The sequence below is a fragment of the Rhodamnia argentea genome, chromosome 4, assembly GCF_020921035.1.
Source record: "Rhodamnia argentea isolate NSW1041297 chromosome 4, ASM2092103v1, whole genome shotgun sequence".
Taxonomy (NCBI): Eukaryota; Viridiplantae; Streptophyta; class Magnoliopsida; order Myrtales; family Myrtaceae; genus Rhodamnia; species Rhodamnia argentea.
In genome coordinates this window covers 10,181,130-10,202,948 of record NC_063153.1, presented here as the reverse complement: position 1 = coordinate 10,202,948, position 21,819 = coordinate 10,181,130, and the positions used below count along the sequence as shown (strand labels likewise).

At 41.1% G+C, this 21,819-nt stretch overlaps 3 protein-coding genes across 4 annotated transcripts; 2 read left to right on the top strand and 1 right to left on the bottom strand.

Moving 5' to 3' along the window:
- Positions 1-1,335: 1,335 nt before the first annotated feature.
- Positions 1,336-5,298, top strand: LOC115750107 (tetraspanin-19-like). The gene is made up of 5 exons (XM_030687279.2): positions 1,336-1,792; positions 2,596-2,695; positions 2,883-2,963; positions 3,595-3,699; positions 4,279-5,298. Exons 1-5 carry the CDS (start codon positions 1,629-1,631, stop codon positions 4,528-4,530), a joined length of 702 nt encoding a protein of 233 aa, XP_030543139.1. The 5' UTR covers positions 1,336-1,628; the 3' UTR covers positions 4,531-5,298.
- A 555-nt stretch (positions 5,299-5,853) lies between these two features.
- Positions 5,854-11,004, top strand: LOC115750104 (aspartate aminotransferase, cytoplasmic-like). The gene is made up of 12 exons (XM_030687275.2): positions 5,854-6,145; positions 7,160-7,231; positions 7,723-7,784; positions 7,870-7,953; positions 8,079-8,178; positions 8,282-8,402; positions 8,588-8,751; positions 8,874-9,011; positions 9,425-9,546; positions 9,696-9,790; positions 10,139-10,259; positions 10,644-11,004. The coding sequence occupies exons 1-12, from the start codon at positions 5,939-5,941 to the stop codon at positions 10,726-10,728; spliced, it is 1,371 nt and encodes a 456-aa protein (XP_030543135.1). The 5' UTR covers positions 5,854-5,938; the 3' UTR covers positions 10,729-11,004.
- Positions 11,005-12,192: 1,188 nt separating this feature from the next.
- LOC115750100 (transcription factor MYB3R-1-like) lies at positions 12,193-20,035 on the bottom strand. Of its 2 annotated transcripts, XM_030687266.2 has the most exons (12): positions 19,819-20,035; positions 19,114-19,303; positions 18,584-18,638; positions 18,200-18,257; positions 17,720-17,814; positions 17,500-17,603; positions 16,371-16,499; positions 14,478-16,269; positions 13,749-14,083; positions 13,358-13,472; positions 13,020-13,253; positions 12,193-12,500 (listed from the first exon to the last, which is right to left on the bottom strand). In XM_030687266.2, exons 2-12 carry the CDS (start codon positions 19,188-19,190, stop codon positions 12,375-12,377), a joined length of 3,120 nt encoding a protein of 1,039 aa, XP_030543126.1. In that variant the 5' UTR covers positions 19,191-19,303; positions 19,819-20,035; the 3' UTR covers positions 12,193-12,374. The 2 variants fall into 2 exon arrangements, with proteins under 2 accessions (XP_030543126.1, XP_048134147.1); XM_048278190.1 differs by lacking the exon at positions 19,819-20,035 and having other exon boundaries at positions 19,114-19,325.
- Between the last annotated feature and the right edge of the window lie 1,784 nt (positions 20,036-21,819).

Sequence of the window (21,819 nt, the reverse complement as noted above, 5' to 3'; positions counted from 1 at the left end):
CGCCGGCACCGGGGAGGGGAGGGCAAAGCAGTGGGTGGGTGGATGGTTTAGGGTTTCGGGGAAGTGGTTTTCATTGTTGGTGGATATGAAATCGTTGGAGGGGCTATGTTATTATTGTTGTTTTGCTATTGCTGCTATTGTTGTTGTTGGCATACACTTGTTTATGTTCAAGCAACTTTCTTTAGCGTGAAACCTTTTTCCTGCGAAAATATATTGATACAAAGGATTATAAGCCATGAAAGAATCACAATTGAGAGTAATTCAATCGATGGAGCTGTTCCAATTCCCATAGTACCTCGGTTTTTTTTTTTTTTTGGGTCTAAAAGATACCTCCCATTTACGAGTTCTTACACAAAAAACCCATAAGAGGGGCATCTAAACTTAAAAGATCTCAAAGAGCTTGGGGAGGCTTAAGTAATCACGAAAAAGACAGATTGTCGGAAAAAAGAGATTTTGCGATCTAATCCGCTACTCTATTTGCGGATCTGTAACAATCCATATCCCAAGACACGTGCGTCTTTTTCAGAACCCGATTGACCACCACTTCACAATCCATCTCGAAAATTCAATGACAAGCACAATGACAATAAATTCAACGCCAAGCATCTTTAAGTCCCAAAAGAACAAGATAACCGATCCTTTTTCCACACAAAAACAAACACTAAATGGACGAGAAGACTCACTTGGTTGGAAAAAGAAGTCTTCTTCTTGACCGGGACATGCAACCTAATGTTTCATCCCCTGGGACTCTAATTGTGAAGTAGACCGATCAAATGGATGGGTTTGATCTAAATAGATTCATGTAATCAATTTTAATCTATTTTTCATGCAATGCAAATTCAGTAACCCATACCCGATTTTGTGCATATTGTTAAAATACTTCAATATTTAAATTGAGGTACGAGTGCGATGTGAGTGAGGGCAAGATTGAGTAATGGTGAAAGAGAATGAAGAGATAGTAATAGGCTGAATTTGATCTAAGTAAGTTATAAATCTGTTTAACACCTATTTTATGGTAGACTTAATCATTCTAAACCTATTTGCTACTCATGTACCGAATATAACTTGCTGATGTAACATACCATCTTATTTCATCGCACATGGATTAATAGATGACATTTTAACACGTCTATTATTAGGTGGTGGGTCTCTGTCTCTCTCCGCATTATTTTTGACAGGTGGCATCGCTCTTGATGGATAGGTAATTCCTTGAGGGGGAAGCGAAACGCGAGTATCTTTCTTCGACATGCAGACCCGGACAAGGGAATTCATCGCACTATTTTGTCAGTCGCGATGGTGATCTTGCCGGATTCTTCTTTCCATTTTTATGAAGACGACGAGGAGGAGGAGGAGGAGAAAGAAGCTGGTAAGTCGCGCATGCCGATTCCCACCTGCTCACTTACCCCCCCACCTCGTCATCCCTCGCCACCTACCAACCGCTTCTCCTTCCGCCCCAATATTGATTTTCTTGTTTCTGCTTCTCCCTCCTCCCTCCTGGCTCCACCCTTGTGTGGGCACTAGGAATAGCTGATAAATATTGGCGAAGTGCTTGGGGAAGATAGAAGCGGGGGCTGATCTCATCCTCCGTCTTCTTCTTCTTCTTCTTCACAGTTTGTGACGGGCGGGCTATGGCGGGATGTGCCAGGTGTTGCATCCACAGCACGATGAGAGCGATGAATGTGATCGTGAACCTCTGTGGGGTCGGCATGATCATATACTCCCTCTGGCTTGAGAAGATGTGGGACGACGGTGTTGCTCTGCTTCCCACCGTCGCCAACCTCCCTCGACCATGGTAAGCAAAAGAAAGAACAAGAAGAGCAAAAAACAAAAAAACCTTTCCTTTTCGAATACAACTTGAAGATTTCGGTTTAATCTTCAGTGGGTGTCCCTCTTGACGTTTTTCTTTTCTAATGCTAAAGTAGGAATTACCAAATTTGCTGCAGAGCTTGTCATACAGCAGCGCCTGCAGTTTCTGCTACTCTGTGTTTGCTTCTGTTCTTGAATGAAAGAAGCCCGTCGATTTGTTTATGATATGTTGTCATCGTCAGATGTCAGTCAGTATGTCAGACCTAGTTCAATTCCTTCTTTCCAATTTCTGGAATTCGATAAAATCTGTTGTTTTTTCTTGTCTTGATGGTATTGTTTTCCCTTTGAAGGTTCCAATTATCCAGTTAAATTTTCTTCTTGTTTTCGCAATCATCGAAATGGTTGACTTGGGCAATGAGAGTCTTATTCAATTTCAGTCTGTATCTTTATTACAGTGGTTGGGCTAACACCATAGTTTCCAGGCCTTCATAAGGCAGTATGTTAGATGATATCTGAATTCTGTGCATAATCTTTTAGCATCTCTTTGTAAAAGCTCCGAACGCCGCCAAATTGGAGAGCAGTCCTCATTTTTCCTAGTACCAAAGGCATTGGTTGAAGTGCCAGAAGAAAATTTAGACGCGAAAATATATCTCAGATGTCTCATCAAGTTCATTTTCTTGATAACATGATGCCCACTCTGAGAAGCGGAACATTGCTTCATTCTTGTGTAACGTTCTTTCGTTTGATGCTATGGAATTGTACAATAAGTATTGTTCTTCCTTCTAACAGGTTTATATACACATGTTTAGGCGTCGGTATCGCCGTCTGCTTGAGCACGGTTTTCGGCCACGCGGTTGCTAATTGTATTGGCAATTCTTCTTTGTGCATCGTATCCTTCCCAATCATTACTCTCTCCTTCATGAAGTTACTTTCATTGAGGCTCTAATACTTTCTGTCAAAGTTGGTCAATTCATTATTCTTATTGGCTTTCAAGAGAACCTGAGCTTCTGTCAAGTGTCTTGTGTATTTGATGTTTTCTGTAGTTCGCTCATGATAATCCTCAACCAGTAATTCAGTACATTATCACTTTGTTATCCCTTCTTTCTCTTGAAGCGACAGTTCTGGTCTTGATATTCTTCAAGATGAATTGGGCAAAGGTATGCTCTCTCAAAACTTTTCGTGGTTCAGCTTGTTTTTACTAGTACCTTGTCAATAGCTCTTTTCATGCCTTATCTCTGAGATGATGGAAATCTTGTTGGACATGTTATGATTTTGGACTTGGTGGAAGCAAACATCGGCAGGAATGTCCGCTGGAAAGGAAAAACTTAAAACATTTGTGGCATTAAAAACTGTTAATTAGGTGACATGATCCTACATGACCACCCTGTGTTCTGCATATTCTTGGTTGAGGACAGATTATATTTCTCATGATCCATGAGGCTAATTTCACCTTTAGGATAATGTAAGATATCCTCACTCCGCTTTCATTATTCACACGTAAAATGACTAGTTGGATTTGGTAAATGAAAATAAATTCTTGATGATAAGCCCAGAAACCGACAGTCCGTTCTTGACAGCCTTGACTCTTTGAAGTTCAAAAAGTTAGGCCATTCTGTAGACTGAAAGTCTAATGGCATCTTGAAGCCGTTTCTTGATTCTAGTTCTCACAGTTTCATCGTGGAGTCGCAGCCATGAGCTTCCACATCTCACTGAAATGTGTTTTGCTTTCGATCGATGGGCGTTGCTCCTCTTTGATACCTCCTCTTTTTTCTTTGGCTTTATACACAGCTAATTTTGGAGTATATTGAGGAGGACCATGTGAGTTTCAAGATTTTTGTGGTCTTCCACGTAAAAATGTGTCGCCTGATTGTACTCCTGACGTTGATGCTACAGGTAACTGATTCTTCTATGAATAGAATGAATGAAATGCTCTTAATCATTTCTTAGTTTCGAAAGAAAAGGTCTACAGTGAATTTAGAAAGGAATGAATCTTTGACAATATCAAACAGAAGTAGAAAATCATCTCCAGTTTAATCTTTACTGCATTGAGATCATTACTGTTAACTTTTGCGACCCGAAGAACAGCAAGTGACTACCAGAAAATCTGTTCTTTTCTTGTTCTTTCATGTGAATGAGCGTGTGTTCATATCGCATTCTTGACCATGTACGCCAAGTCTGTTCTGTGTGCTTTACATAGAAAATCTTGCTCAAAAATCGAGTTCTCCTTCTCCTCCATTGTCCTGTCAACTCCTTCTGGACCTAATTTCTTGCTGAAGCTAATTTTTTCGCTATTTCCTACGATATTCATCAGCTATCTTTGTTAGCAAAGTGTCAAAAAAAGTGGTTTAAACTTCGGAGTATGTCGATTGTTTCTGGGAACTGTGTTCCAGCTACCATCTGTAACTCTAGTGCATCTGAAAGTGAGAGCATTTGGCGCTAGAACTCACTCCTTCCCTCTCCATGTTTTTGCAGATCATTGTCATCGTGTTAGCGGTAATCCTCTGGGCTGTCGGTACTGGACCGAGGACCGATCAGACCCTGGACATCGGGAGCCTCAGGCAATCCTTTCTGGTCTGGCCCAACACTCCCACGCCCGTCGAGAATTCGCAAACTTGTAGAGGATGCTCAGAAATGTACAGCAGGAATCCCCGCCAAAGCTTCCTGTCGTATCTTAAGGGTGTAATCACGTCGAGATTTCAGCGGACATCAATTAATGATGATTGATTCTTTCTTCTTTAGATGAACTGGTCACTTTTGCAGCAAAGCTCATCCTCCACAGCACAGGCTCAGAAGCAGTACTAGAGGTGGTGGTGGTGGTGGAAGGTCTATGCATTCAACCCAGGTAAGGACCAACTTTGGAAATCAGTCTCACTGAGACTCCGGCACAAGATAGAGGCTATCCCGAGCTCTCATTCTCGCTCGGTTTCGGGATCGAAGAAATGGGGTTCCCCGTGAGCCGCAGACTTATTAGCTCGGCACATCGACCACTTCCTGATCTGTCTAATTCTTGAAATGCAATACGTTGTCCAGATCCTTCGCGTCATCGGCGGCCACCGGAGCCGCCCCTAAAAGGCGAAACTGCAGTTGGGGGAGAGGTTCCTAGTTCTCGGGAGACATTCGTTCGTTTGAGCACATGAAATCAGTACGAGGAAGCCAGGGCCCAAACGAGAGTTCTTGCCCCTGCCTCTTCTGGTCTTTTACGCGCGCTCCAAGAAACTCCAGCTTTCTTGCTAAAAACAGGGGGAATCAGACGATGATCGTGTTGTTGAAATTCATGCGGAGATGAGAGATTGGCCATGGAAGATTTGTTTCTACGTATGGTCCCCAAGAACAGCCAAAGGCCCGGGGACACGTCCCGTCCAATCGCTTCATCTGGATTCTTGTGCCGAGTTTCGCATTTTATAAATGTTTTATCGAGAAACTTATCCTTTGTCCCATTTGTTGTAATTGGTCTGAGGAGAAGGATAGAACATTGAAATATTTACCTTAATTGGACTCTACAGTGCTGCTCCTTCTCTCATTTTCTTTGTTCCTAAAATTTCGATTTTTCAAGTTATCGAAAGTCAAGAACAAAAAAAGAATAGAAATTTATCTGGTAACGTCATTTCATTCAATATTTCTATTCTCGAGAATAAGAATTGTTCTCGAGAAAAGATTTAAACAAAAAAAGAAAAAAAATAGCTTGATTCGATCTCTGAGCTTGACGGTATTTGATTTACGCGACGGTATTTGATTTACGCAACGTTAAGTTGACTTTTCGCTTTCGTTTCTGAAAATAGAATCAGAAAAGATAATTTTTATTCGGAAACTGTTCTCGAAAATCGAATTGTTGCGGAACAGACCTCAAGGCTCAAGCTACTTGGTTTCTACCGGATTTATATTACGTCATAATTCAGCTTGGAATGAAGTAGCAATGTAATCTCGTTGAGATTTGGACCACTTCTGACCGAATGGGTTAAGCTCTAACTGACTTGGGATGCGTGCTCAAGGTGGGTCCCACCTGTGATCGCCGACGCAAGCTGGGGCTTCCATCGGTCGCCGCGCAACTTCCTTTTTAAACACGCCAACACTCCACGTCCTCTGCCCGGTCGACCGCCCAAGCACTAGCAGCACCGATCAAACCTCCCCGAGAATGAACCCACGCGACTCCTCCCTCTCTCCTTCTCCGAGCGATCGCAGGCTGAGCGCGCTCGCTCGCCATTTGATCTCCCCCTCTGAGGCCGGCTCTCGCGGCGGCGCCGACGTCATCTCTCGCTCCCTCGCTTCCTCGTACTCCCTCGCCGGCGGCGACTCCGTCTTCAGCCACGTCTCTCGCGCTCCTGAAGATCCTATTCTCGGCGTAAACTCTCTCTCTCTTTCTTTCTCTTGTGAATTTCTTTTTTCCTTTCATATGTCGGCGATCGATCCCCCTCTTGTGTAGAGCTTAGCGAGAATGTTCGTTAGTCCGTGTGAGTTCAGCGATCAGGTTTTGCTTGATGGAAAAGCAAAGAAGATGCAGACGGAGAATAGGTTGTTATCCGTTTTGATTACTCGCTCTTCTTCTTCGGAGACGATGATATATACGGGCTTGCTGAAGTACCTCCGACCTATGTGTTGTCCAGTTGTCGTCGTGTACGACTTCAGGAACTTGTTGTGGAACTCCTGTTCGTCGTTATCTAAGTTAAGGAATAATATTGGCCTAATAATGTTTTGTGCGAATGCGTTCCTCTGATCTGTTGCTCAGATATGTTGGAAATAGAAATGGCTATCACATTTTTGTTGTTGAACTGGGGAAAAAAAGGCGAAGGTTGAAATTGGACAGTTAACCAAAAGTCTTTTCGATTTTGCTATTTGATGAGGAGAGCACATCGTTTTGTTGAAGGAGCTATGGTTGTTGTGTATTAACTTGATCATCCTTAAAGCTCGTCCTCTTACTAGTTATTCCTTATTTTCTGGTTCAAACTGTTGAGCCTGTTGTCAAAGTCGGAGTGCATCAGTCGTGCTGTATTGGACTGTTTTGCTTTCTAAATGGCCATTGCTTACGGTAATTGTCACTCGGTGGAGTTCTAGAGAGACTCTGTCTGGTGGTAGAGTTTTTGGAAAGGAGACAGATATTCTATGTTTGGCTGAAGGGTGTTTTATTGTGAAGATGGAATTATCTATATGGTGGTAGCTGAAAGAGCTTCATATGTGATTTGTGGAGTGGGGAGTATTGAAATTCCTTTATAGTTGTTTCACTCACCACGTAATTCCTTCTGAATCATGACTAACGTAAAACTTTTTTAGTCAGCTAATGTGTGTCATTGCAAATGCTGTTTGAAGGCTGTAATTTTTGCTCTCTGTCTGATGATTTATTCTATTATATAATGAATAGGTGACTGTTGCGTTCAACAAAGATCCAAGTCCTGTAAAGTTGAATTTGGGTGTTGGCGCTTATCGTACAGAGGTAACTTTTCATATAAACTTGATATCACTGTTTGAGTTGATATTTTACTGAACTTCTGCTACTGAGAAGATACGTGCCCATACTGCAATGCCGGCCTATAGAAGACGAGCATCCTCTCACACCTAGTGTTTTTTTTCCAGCCTATCCTCCTTGAACTCTTCTCTCTCTCTCCCTTAGACTTTTACTTTGCCTCTTTGCATAGCATGTGAATCGAACCCCACACCTGAAACTAAATGTGCCCACCCACCCAATTTCCTTACCACTGGGCCACTTGCCCAGTGCTCATACCTAGTGTTAGAGACAGATTCTTCAGTACTCACTGACTAGTATTTTCCTTTATGATTTTCATAGCAATAGCAGTGGCTGTCAGTATTTACCCTGCTATGCATTATAAACAAACAATCACAGATACTGTCAATTCATTAATCCTTCTGGCCTGAAAAACCATTAATCTTTGGAGTGTTTTCTTGTTTGGCTCTATATGCGTACAGGAAGGAAAACCTCTTGTTCTGAATGTTGTGAGATGGGCTGAGCAGCAGCTTATAAATGACAGGTTTGTTAGTGATGATATGATGGAAAGTAACATTAAATGCCTACAGTAATATGAAATTTATTGACTTATCTAGTCTGGTTTTCAGGACACGTGTTAAGGAATATCTTCCAATTGTTGGATTGGCAGAATTCAACAAATTGAGTGCCAAGCTTATTTTTGGTGCTGACAGGTAGAAAATTAATGTAATAAATGATTGACAGTGACATAATACCTGTGATTAATCTTCTTATGTTCAACATCTTATTGGTGGTCTATTGTGCTTGACTTTTTCTTTCTTGATTTCCCTGAGAATAGCCCTGCTATTCTCGAGAATAGGGTCACAACAGTGCAATGCTTGTCAGGCACTGGCTCACTAAGAGTCGGGGGTGAATTTTTGGCAAGGCATTATCATCAGGTAAAGTGCATTTTTCACCTGAGATGATTTCCTTGTCTTTGCAGGTATAAGTGGGTGGTTTTATGATAAAGCTTATTGTCAATTTCTCAACCATGCGGTGCAGCACACAATATATATACCTAAACCAACCTGGGGGAACCACCCGAAAGTTTTCACTCTGGCTGGGTTATCTGTGAAATACTATCGCTATTATGATCCTGCCACTCGTGGACTGGATTTCCAAGGTAAGGATTGGTGACTTGTGATTTCCTTTCTCAGCTTATATTTCTCAGATTTAAACAGTGCCAATGATCTTATATTTAGTTGCAATCTTTCCCCACTTTACAAAGAATGATGCATGATTGATTGATGATGCAGTTGCAAATTTGACAATTTAAACTAATGCAATAATGTTGTCTGTAAAACATAGGGCTGTTAGAAGACCTTGGTTCAGCCCCATTAGGAGCTGTTGTCCTTCTTCATGCTTGTGCTCACAATCCAACTGGTGTTGATCCAACTCTTCAGCAGTGGGAGCAGATCAGGCAGTTGATGCGATCAAGAAAACTGTTACCTTTCTTTGATAGTGCTTATCAGGTATCTTCTTGCAGGATAGCAGATACACAGGAGTTACATGGAAGCTCCATTTACTAGGATTTTAATTAGCTGCAGATGACTGATGAGTTAATCCTTGGTCGTACCCATTTTGTTTGACCCAGGGTTTTGCAAGTGGAAGTCTGGATGCAGATGCTCAGTCAATTCGTTCATTTGTGGCTGATGGTGGCGAATGCCTTGTAGCGCAAAGTTATGCAAAGAATATGGGGCTCTATGGTGAGCGTGTTGGAGCCCTGAGCGTTGTAAGACTCAATCCATGCTACCACTATTGATTACTGTCCCTTCCTCATCTTTTAGTGGGGCCTGTCTCATGAGTCATGACTTTTGAATTCAAGGACTATCTTCATCTAAGCCAATCATGAAATTTTTCGGACTTTTCTAGGATACGTATTAATGTGAATTAGTGAAATTACAAAATGGAAAACAATCAGTTGTGTTTGGTCACTACTATGGATCTGTTTGCCAACATTTCAAATAGTTGGTGGATCGGGTCCTCATATCATATTTCCTTCCTTCGCAAGTATTATGTGCAAATATGATTGAATAACTAGTCTTTGGTCTTTTACGGGCATAATGCTTTGAGGGAAAACTTTTTTAAGATCGATCTGCAATTTCCTCTCTTGTAGTTTTATTTGTGACAATTGAATTTCGCCAGGTCTGCAGGACAGCTGATGTGGCCGGTAGGGTAGAGAGTCAGCTGAAGCTCGTGATAAGGCCTATGTATTCGAACCCACCAATTCATGGAGCATCTATTGTGGCAGCCATCCTCAGAGACAGGTCAGATAAAAAACTCTCGGCAGCTTCATGTCCTTTCTTCTTTTCCTTTATTCCCCATTACCATAGCCTATGCCTATCGCTTGATGGATTCACTCTTAAGCTGCTATTTAAAAAATTACTTACTTTGATCTTCAATCCTTCTCCTGCAGGGAGATGTACAATGAATGGACTATAGAATTGAAAGCAATGGCTGATCGTATTATCAGTATGCGCCATCAGCTTTTTGATGCCTTGCGTGGGAGAGGTAAGAATCCTTATTTTCTTAGAATATTATCCATGCTCTGCCTTTGTTTCTCATCTTCAGGACAGCTAGTTGGGGTACATTTTTCTTCATTTGCACGAATACACGTGTCCCAGCATGCGTAGTGCAAGGCTCACCCCAATTGGTTACCACCGCCGCGCAATTATTGCACTTGATCTATAATACGTGAAAAGCTTACAGCTAATATATAGTTGTTTGTTAGATAAATCTCTATGGTAGCAGCATCTGTGCCTTCATTTTGTTTGTTTACGCGTGCATATTGAATACCATTTAGGCAGCTGCTCATTCGACTTTTACCCTGCTGTCTCGTTTAATCCATGTTTTGGTCAGGCACACCTGGTGATTGGAGCCATATTATCAAGCAGATTGGAATGTTCACTTTCACAGGGTTGAACTCGCAACAAGTCGCTTTCATGACGAAGGAGTACCACATCTACATGACTTCTGATGGGTAATAAATTCTTGTCCTTTTGTGCTTTTTTCTTTTGGTCAAATCCTTTTGTGCTATTAACATGTTGCGATTATTTGGGTCATTTTGACTTGATTTGATTTGACATTATCTCGGGAGTCTCTCTTCCTCCAAAGATAATTTTTTCTTTCATTTAGCGCATATTGTAGAATTGCAGGTGGGATAGAATGAATGAATACTGGTAACTTCAGTTATCGTTTCATACTGCAACAGATGAGAACTTTCACTTGTACTAAGCATAATCAGCATTTCTAGTCACCGCATCAGACCACCTCCTTCGAAACTTTGTCAAATGTTTGTCCGCAACTTCATTTGTATATTTGTTAATTGTGCAATTCCGATGCTTATGCTGTTGCTTTCATGCAGGAGAATTAGCATGGCCGGACTGAGCTCTAGGACAGTCCCTCATCTTGTAGATGCTATACATGCTGCCGTCGCTCGCGCTGTCTAAGAAAATGTTGGCGTCTTCCCTCCATTTCTCCGTCCGGTTTTAGGCATATTGGTTTCCCCTTGCTTATGTTGTACTAGTTATTGCCTCAATGTATTTAGGCCCTTTTTTTTAATTAATCTTGGCAAAATAAATGGGGAGTCTGTCTTTTGCATGGTTATGTATAAGTGGGGAACATGTATCGCTCTTTGTCGTATGCCTGGACAAAGGCTTCAGACTGCTTGGCATTCCAAATTTTGCCTCAGGTATAGTGCAGAAGAATAAATTGTCATTCAAACATGTGCCGTGGCCCGGCTGAACTGCACAAAATTGTAGGCCCAGACCTGCTTTGTGCAACGTCGAACTTGGTCGGATCTGCTCGGCCGGGTCTAAATAGTTCCGAAATTGTGGGGCCTGGCGATGAAAATATTTTTTTAGGTTTTTTTGCCAGCTTGGCCATGGCAATTTTTTTGGTCAAAAGACCATGACAATTTAAAAGGTTCTTCTGTGAAGCGTCTAAAGTTGCGCGTGGACACCCAACCCAAGATCAGACTTTAAGCTAAGTCTTATGGGCCAAGAAACACCTAAGTTTGAACTTCACCGAAAAATTCTACCCAAATAGAAGGCCAGGAAAGGCACTGGGCCTTGAAGGCGAAGAATACGGTGCAATGGGCTGAGAAACCTTCGTGAAGGCCAATTTAAAGAGTTCGTTTTCCAGGGCCTGGACCAGGCTAAGGCCCAATTGTCGAGGACGCCCAAGTAAATATGACGACAAAAACCCAAAAGGATGGGCTCCAGGCCCAATTAGTAGGACATCTAGGCCCATATTTTCACAGAAGGCCAATATTGGGTTGGGGTCAATGGGCCAGGAGGCCCAAGTTAAGGCATAAAATCCGCGCATCCGGCCTACATTATGGGCCTGAGTTGTCCATGTTAAGGTGCGAAAAAGTTGGGCCAGACCACAGCCCAAGATAAAGTTAAAGCTGGACCAGGCCCGAGTTAAGGCTCAATCAGTTCGACAAGACCCAAGGGCCCAACGCTTGGGTTAGTTCGGGGCCAACTTTTAAGGCCTAGAAATTGGGCTAGGCCAGGCTTGTCGTGTGGCCAGCCATGGACCTTGATGATCCTGACCGTGTATAACCCAATAGGTCCATATTAAGCCCCAAAGAATTGGCCTTGCAGGCCTAATTTTTTTTTGGGATGAGCTCAATTACTTAATAAGCCCCAAAGAGTTGGGCTTCTAGACAAGCCCAAGTAAGGCGCAAAATAGGGCTAGGGAGTACTTCCAGACACCTTTGAGGCCCAAAATAATTGGGCTTCCAGGCCCAAGCTAACGTCCAAATTTCGGAATGGGCAATGGGCGGATAAGGCCCAAAGAGTTGGGCTTCCAGGCCGAAGTTAAGGCCCATTTTATGGCCTGCACCCAAAAGAACCGATAAGGCTCTTCCATGCCCAAGTTACCTGAAAGATTATAAACGACGAGACACCATAAACATGGGGGAGCAAGAGAGCCTTTCTCCAATAATTTAACTTGAGTTCCAATCAACGCTCTGACTTAGGCAGTTTGATGCTACATAAAATGACATGATACAAGGCAGAATGTCTATATATACTGTATGAACCTCTATGAATAGTAAAGCAGAGCTCAGCACCTTCAGCACCTAGCATTCCTACCTGCAACCTTTCAACAGATAGGAAGAGGGACTCGAGAAGCTCACGGCAATGGAGGATTTCCCGTTCTCTTTCGGTTTTCCGGGGGTTCCGCATTCGCTGAAATCGAGTGTCCGGCGCTCCACCTGCAAATGTTTCAAAGTCATCAAATTGGACTAGGTGGACATCAAGATGAGAAACCTTGTGGAAGTTCTCGGAATTCTAGAACTTTGATATTCATTCCATGGTTCACGATGACTTTGCCCATAAAAAATAGCACAATCCCTCTACAAGTCTAGTCTTGACCTCATATGGTAGTGAAGCCCAATTAATGCCTGATATTTAAAACATTTTATATCCTGATGTTTTCGAGGTAGGCGTTACTACCCTAAACAATGCCAGAAACCCCTTTCTTTTCTCCCATAAGTATTGCCAAATACTGCATAAAGTCCAATTAATCAGATAACACAGCCATCTAATGACAGACTTCATGTAGAAAGCAGGTCGCATGTCCAGGTGCAAGAATACAATAACTACGGACGAGGAATTTCAGACTTCTGTTTGGTCTATGTGATTGTCTTTTAAAATTACGACCACTAGAGACTAGACACAGTCTTTCTTAAATAGATAAACAATGTAGTATCCAAGAATGAAGAGAATCGTACCGGAAGAGTTGAACCCGTAGAAGAACAATTCTCCGTCTGCTGATTTAATATACAATTATCTTGGCCAGGACTTTGGCGATTAAGATTTTTCTTCTTGGATACTGTCTCCGCAGTGTCATTTCCGAGAACCTCCTGAGCTGTAGCATACGCAGCAGCACTCTGTTCACTTAGATGTTTCATGAGCCCAAGAGCATCATAACTTCTGTCTCCAGGACTCATAAAATACCCCATATCCTGAAAACAAACCAGAAGACGAAACAGACATCATGTTATATCATTCTCTTATTGTGTGCCAAGGACGATATTATTAGCTTGATGTATAGACGAGACAACAATACCTCGACCGTAATTTCAGTGCTAATTCTGGGCCCTGGAAGGAAAGAGTTTATAAACCAAGGCGATTTCCACGCTGACGGAGATTCAATAATTCTTCTGAATGGAGTCCCTCCAAATCTGAAAAGGAATGTCATCAAATCAACAATCCCCTTATATTTAAGGAAAAGTAGATCAACAAGGAAAACCTAAGCAACAGACTCTAATATAAAGTCTGGAATCGTAGTCAAACTCCACCACTGTTTCAGTTTACATGTACAAAGGTCATTTTAATACACACTTCGCTCCTAGGACCCCAGAGAGTACCTCAAGCAACATAACAATCTGAAAGAACTGCATACAATTTCTAGGAGAACACAAATACCCGTATATTATATCATGTTAGCACAATCTTACATGCTTGAGTTCTCAAAGCTGGCATCATTCAAAGTATTGTCGACAGTGATCTCCAAGGGACCTGATGGAAGAGACAGTGAAGATTTAGTGACCTTGTGGCTTCCACGTTTTGCTTCACTAGCAGGAGATCTGTGAGGTTGGCATGAATTCCCTGACGAGGACTCCAAGGTAACTCCATGAGTCGAAGAAGGTGCCACGACTTGAGAGGACTGTCTTCTGGGAGTTCCATCAGTAGACCCAGTTGCTTTATGAGCTTGGTTACTAGTTTGATCAGGAGAAAACAACAGGAGGTCATTTATGTCATGTTCAATAAGCACGTCAGGAGGCTGCGGCACCTGGAAAGAAAAGAGCAGGCTCAGTGTCATTGAGGAAACGAAAGAAAAAAGACGACTGAAATGGCCAAGACACTTCCAGCAAAGAGAAGTATTTGCAATTTGATGTAAATGCTTCACATGAAAAGAAAAGAGATTTCAAGTGCTGCTGAATCCCTCATATGAGACACTGCACTTAAAACTTTGTAAAGAGAGTTGACCAGCAAACTAATAGGAAGGATAAAGAATTGTAGATTATCCACTGCATTATACACAGACCACAAGTATGTTGATAAATTAATAGATCCATACTCTCACTCATTTTGGCTGGCATGGAAACTTATCCTCTCTTGGTGCAAAACCTTGTGCAGAAGAATCACCAAAGAAATAAAGGAACAAAATGAAATTACAAACTCACACTTTCAGTTGTGGCATCAGCTTCTGCACCAGTTTTAGCTTTAATATCATCATTAATCTGTTGCACTTCTTTCACATAATCATCTCTACTGCAATCATTCTCTAAACTTTTATTGCCTGGAAGTCCACTTCTGTCATTCTTTTCCTGTCTGCATTCTGAAATAACACATGAATTTTCTTTGTCCTCAGCAAGGTTCCTCAAGTTTCTTTCCATGCTGATTGGTGGAGACAGCATATATGCCCTTTGAGTGTCAGTCTCATCAAACACAACATCCAGACGAGAAAAGTCTCTTGTCAGGTCAGATGTTATATCTTTTTCCAGCTTTTTATCGATCCTTCTATCTGACAAAGGGGACAACAAGTCACGACATCTTTTCTTTAAGATAGAAGGGGTACTCGTGAAAGTTTTGGCAGCACTTTTCAGTACAGCATCAGGACTTTTGTCACGTGAAGGAGAATCCCATAACCTAAATGGGGATATGCAGTTGATAGAAGACATCATCAGCTGTCGTATACCAAGGGGACTATATTCTTGCTGCATGTCATTACTTGGTTGTATCAGATCACAGCTGAAAAAAGGAACATCCAAGCTAGGAAAACGAGGGGGCTCGTAGCACAGTGACCCTGGCTCTTGCTTTACTGCTCCAATGCCCAGCCCAGCTTTCAATGGAGTAGTTTGCATGACATCTGATCCTGAACAGAAAGCATTTACAGGTACTAATTTCGATTGATCAGGTGGCAACTCCAATTGCTCTAGCATACTGGAGCTCATGCCATTATCACAAGGAGAATTGGCCGAACCATCTGCAAAAACAAAACCACTATGCACACCAGTTTCAAAGTCTTCTCGAGTTTCAAAAGAGGGATACTGGCTGGTTTTGCAACCAGGCACTGTTGTGTCGCCTTCTCGAGGAGCAGAATTAGAAGGCTGCGCACATGAAGAACCCACCGCAACGGCTCTTGAAGGATCATACAGCTGAGAAGATTCGGATAATTCAAAATTTGATGATTGGCTTATTAGTGCATCTATACATCCACCAACATCAGTTCTGATTGGTTCTTTTGCAATATTTTCAGAGGATAAACATTCATCGGCCATAGCATCTGAGAATAAAAACCTGCAACATTCATCATCAGACATCAAAATCTGATGCAACTGATCGGCTCCTATGCCCAAACTGCTAACAGAAGGAACCATCAGTGCCAAAGAAGTTTGAAAAGGAAGATTAAGATCCCCATGACTCTCACTGGCACCTAGGGACTCTGTTTTAACTCCTGATGATTCTGGTCCAAAATCCAAGAAGGAACTATTTGGTAGGTCATGTCCACCAAACTTGTAATCCTCGAGAGAAGTTTCATTGCCACATGAAAAATTATGATGCACCAAATTAGAAGAGCCACATATTTCAGGATGCACATCTGGAATGGCGAGATTGACCTCATCCATAGACGGATAGTACTGCTCTGAACAGGAGACTGGACTGGAGTTGTGATCTCTTCCCAAAGAAGACTCTTCGCTCTTAGGTATGGCCACAGCCATGTCATTAGTAGACTGAGAGCAACCCACAGTCGAACCTTGACTACATTCTGAAATTTCCTCTGGCTCTACCCCACCTTTAGGACCACTGTCAACTCCACTAGTCTGCAACCTTGAGGAAGATGAAGCAACAAGCTGATTCTGGAATCCAACGTGAGGCAAAGCTGGAAACTGTGCAAGTAAACCTGATGCCAAGTAAGTGTCCAGTTTCTTCTTTACAGAACTGTTCCAATGGTTTTTTATAGCATTGTCCGTCCTGTTCATCAGCACAATTCTGATTTATCCGCAGAACAAGAAACATTTCCTGTTGCACTTTAAGCTGGAAAAGCAACATAAAGAAACACCAAGGACACAAACCTGCCAGGCAAGAACTTGGTCAGCTCCGCCCATCTGTTTCCATATATCTGGTGAGCCCGAATTAAGGCCAGCTCCTCTTCTTGAGTCCATGCCTCTTTATTTATAGCAGGATTAAGATGATTATGCCACCTGAAATTATATATACATGATTGCGGTTTCAGATATAGCAATTTCAAATTGAACACTCATCTACTTCATCATGGCTAACCCAAACTCATGTGAGAATGAGCTTGAGGGCAGAGACATGGATGTTAGGGTGAACAATCAAAGCATGAAAAGAAAAAAAAGAACAATCAAAATTATCTGGATTGTGGTATGAAGTATGCAATTAGAACAAGAGGAAGCTTGCAACACAGAAGAAACAGAGATTGCCTGAAGCAGAGTTTGAACGGTATTAGAAAAGCCACTACAGTTGTTGTTCAAGTTCAACTTTTCACTCAACTTTGTCCTAGCGACTTCCCCTCTACTCAGTTTCAAATTCAAGCCCCAAAATCAGCTTCAGTTCACCCTAATACTTCCTCATTCTTCTTCATTCCGCAATCCATAAGCTTTCTCCATTTCTTTTCGCTAGAGCTCTTCAGTCACCACATGCTTTGTTGTGGCCTAACTATGAGTCCCTTACCGGCCTATGTCAAAAACCTGGACATGGCGGTAATATAAAGCAGTCACCTTCACTGGGCACAGCCTTCCAGATTTCTTAGCTGTTTAACAACACCTGGAAGCTGTAGTCTTGGTGGCTTTGCTTGAGTGGCCATTACATACTTGTGAATTGTTACAGAAATTAGTTCACAAGTGTAGCATTTTGGTTATGGCAGTTAGTACTACCTTGATCACCAAATTTACGAATCAGCATGTGAAATGAGCAAAGGTGGAAAACAAGTCTCAGAACAATTAAAACATAGTAGGAAAATAAGTAAAAGTTCGGTAATAATTGGCTTCGCATTGAGACTTTGCCACATTTGAGGTGGGTCCTCGGTTATAGAAAATGCAATACGTTTATCCTATCAACGGAAGAAGGGTGTCTCGACATAATTCAGTGTAATGGCATCATGTGTAATGATGACTAGACATTCTCATCAGAAGGGTAACAAAATACCCAAAATTAAAATTAAGAAACTTTCTGCCACACCTTTCTCGACACTGCTTTCCAATTCGACCAGGTAAATGTTGTGCAATTGTGGACCACTTTTTTGGACCATATCTGTTGACCAACTCAACGATGATTTCATCCTCCTAAATCACATGAGCAAGTAATCATGTGATGTTATAGACATGCCATGTGAATTTACATGGTAAAAATGATAATCATGATAGGACAGGAAAAAGGACAAGGAAAAATAATTTATTACCTCTTTAGACCAAGGACCTTTCACAAGTTCAGGGTTCAAGACCTTTTGCCACCTATGTAGACATTGTACATCAGTCCGATCTTTGAAACACTCGGCTACAAAACCAGTATTTTTCATCAATCCCAGAAACTGCTGTAGAAACTCCAGAAAACTAAAGTTGATTGAATATTAAAAAGACAATTAGTTAAAAGCAAATCAAGTGTGGCAGCATAAGCAAAATTTATGCTGAAGAATATTGTCACAACACAATAATCCTAATTTTACAGAAGAAGATAGCGAATATATTAGAATCCATAAGCGACAAGCAAATGTTCATCAAAGCTTCTACATTTGTCTGGCTCATATTCATACAACTTCAACTTCGATAATTGATAGCAAAAATGGTACTTTCCTTTCAAGAAAAGTTATATATGATAATACAACGACCAGCACTTTGGTGATAAGGAAAACATTGCCAATTTCCACCATCAAAAGACATACCTATCTTCTTCCAATTCTTTCCTTTGAAACGCTCAACTGCCTTCCGCAATATCTCATCCTGACAACAACGTAAACTCAACTTGTTATAGCATTATCCAATGCTCAGCCTATTGTTCCAATTGCAAATGGATGGACATCAGACAATAAACCAAAATTAAGATGAAAAATGGTTATCCAGGATGTAACCATGAAAAAGAAATCAGTCAACAGAACATCAAGAAAGTCGAACTGAGAATTCACTTCATGAAAAGAAATGGTGCATTGTCTAATCTATCATTTTGAAAGAGTGCAGTTAAAATAGTTAGACATCCTAGGAAGGTTTGAAGTGGAATTAGTCAACAGAGAAAAAAAATTCCCGCAGTAGAATAAAGTACAAACATTTACCTCTTCAGCTGTCCATTGTCCCTTTGTTGAACGTCTAGTTGGCCCACTTGTCCTCCTACAAAAAAAAAAGCATCGTATAAAGAGAGCTTGGCATTATAGCAAGACATTAAAACTTCTATTAATGCTTACAAACTAATGCAATCTATGGAAGTCAGCACAAAATAAAAATAATCATGACCTGGTTGATCCAAACTAAGAAACAAAAACAAATAACTGAGCTCTTGAGCACACTAATAGCCAGAAGAAACTGCAACAAGGATCTAGCAGAGACCACCAATTTAAAGAAACTGATAGCCTTTGCCTGATTTCACACTCAGCAGAACTGCAGCAAGGAATGATGCGAAAAAAAATAGGGGTTCTTTTTCCTTGCAAAGGAAAAGGTGTACCACATCATATCACAAAGATGCCATTAAATGAGCTCTCACCCATCCAGACCATGTCTCTACTTCTAAATAGCAGCCAAGTGACCAAGCATATTGATCGAAGCCATTTGGCATAGCATGTATGTACTAAGGTTTTGAATGCAGTACCCATGCAATGGCCGCGCTCTTGGTACACCATCTCTGCTCCCATCCAACGGAGCTGATGCTGTCCTTTCACTTTCCATATTTCCTGGATAAACATGAAATGCTACATATGCCGATTCCCACTCTGTGACTGTCTCCAATATGTATTCTCCAAATCATCATAAACCACCCGCCGAAATGTTCAGGCCTACGTCTTCGAACCACAAATTCAACAAGTAAATAGCAAAAATAAGCACTGGCATCAAGAAACATTCCAAAGCTGGCAAGTGCCAATAATGAAATGCTAGTTACACAGCTTGCATACACAAGGCGCGTGAAATCAACACTGAAATGAATAAGGGGACGATCTTCACGTGACTAAATGTGCTCCAGAGCACAATTTACTCGCACAATCCGAACCCTAGAATTACAAAAAAAATCGCCGAATCACTCAATTAAGTAGAAGATTGGGCGTTAAACAGCACTGGGAAACAAATCTCCAACTCTAGCTAAACTCATTAAGATCCAGGGAGTTTCGAATTCTTCCAACTGAATGCTTAAACAGCTTATCGTAGAATTGGTTCGACCTACTCGAAACCTCCTCGAAGAGCGGCCAAACTCCAGCGAACTCGATCGATCCAACTCTCAACCTAGATCCGATTACCAAAAAACCAAAGAAACCCGTCGGCATACGCAGCTGACGAAACGGAGACGAGATCGAGACCTTACCAAGCGGAACGAAGTGCGTCGCACGGCGAGAGGAAATCGACGGAGCAGACGCCTCGCGCATCTGGAGATCCGAAGCTCCGGAGCCCGCACGAAGAGGGGCGAGTGAATCTACAAATGCTGCTCTGCGAGAGAGAGAGAGAGAGAGAGAGAGAGAGAATTTTTTGAAAGTGAGTTATTTTTCAAGTAAAACGGTCCTGAGGGCTTTGTATTCAAACGCGAAGGGGCGGACTACGATGATTCAAACCCTATGCTTAAAAGTCTAACGTGTTCGCTGCGATGATTTGATTCGACAGATCTGGGCCGTCCATCCGTGCTAAGTCATAGTCCTTTTGCAGTTGGTAATCTACTATGGGTGAGTTTCTCGGTTCTTTGCCCAAAGGCCAACGGCACACAAACATTTCTTTTTTTTTTTTTTAATCCAAGATCCGCCAACTCACCAGCCACCCTTAGGGAGGGGCAAAGGCAACTATACCTAGAGGGAGGCTGGCCCCGCAGCCCCACCAGCAAGGGCCCCCACTTAAGTCCGCGAAACGAGTTGGGAGAAATTCGAACCCCCGACTTCTTTCTTTTTTCCCTTCGTTTTTTCAAAATTTCTTTGGCGTTTTAAAGCGAATAATTTTAATACGGAAGTTTGAATATCGATGCATGTACATAATTAAACCTATGTCGGTCCTAGTCCGTTCTATTCGTACTTGACATGCGAGAAATATTCCTTTTTATTTTTTTTTTGTTCTTCAAAAGGAATTTGGTGGATTCTTACCAAATTTTACGTAAAAATAGCTCGAGTTGAAAAAAGAAATTCTAATGTGAAAGATAGCTTTAAGACTTGGGTTGGAAAAAAAAAAAAAAAAAGTAGGACAAGTTGACTTCCGAGAGATCTCTGCAATTTAAACGTGATTGTTTGATGGGGCGTATACATACTCTTATGACTCGAAATATTTAATGCGTTAAGCATTAAAAGAGTATCAAATCCAGTATTAACTAGAGCATTTATTTTTCGAGATTTTAAGTCGTGCTTTGACCGTTTGGTAAATGAGATTAGGTAAGCTAATTTTATATTTATTTTTTTAAAATTTATGAAGTATCGTTTCTCATTTTTATTAGAAAGTACAATGATCCTCCCAATTCGAGAATCGTACCTATTACTTATACACGGAACTTATACTAATTTGCTTTCTCTTTTCGTGTAATTTGTCAATCAATATTTTTTTTGGTTCTTGTAAGACGCCCTTATATATGACCAAATGATAATTGGCATCGGTTTACGCAAACATTTTCCTTTTCTTTCAATTGAAAGCTACTAATTTAAATACGGAAGTTTTAATTTCGATACATGTAAATAATTAACCTATGACGGTCCGTTCTTTTTCGTATTTGACATATGAGAGATATTTCTTTTTTTCTTTTTTTTGCTTAAAACAGAATTTGATGGATTCTTACCAACTTTTACCATAAAAAAAGCTGAAGTTGGAAAAAGAAATTCGAGCGTGAAAGATAGCTTCAGGACTTGGTTTGGGAAAAAAGTTGGACAGACTTTCAAGAGATCACTAAAATTTCAATGTAATCGTTTGATTGGGCGTGGACATACTATTAAGACTTGAATACTTAATGTGTTGAATATTAAAAGATTATCAAATTCAGTATTTACTAGGGCATTTATTTTTCGAGATTTTAAGTCACGCTTTTCATGTAACGTTCGGTAAAAATTACAATGACCCTCTCGATTCGAAAACCAAACCTATTTCATCTCACGGAAGTTATATTGATTTGTTTTCTCTTTTCATGTAATTTGTCGATCAATAATTTTTGGTTCTTGTAGGATGCCTATATAAAGGACCAGATCATAATCGGCATCAATCTTCTCTCAAATCCGACGGTACACAAACATTTTCCTTTTTTCTTAATTTAAATCTACTAATTTAAATACGGAAATTTCAATTTCGATAAATGTAAATAATTAATCCTATGATGGTCCGTTCTATTTCGTATTTGACATGTGAC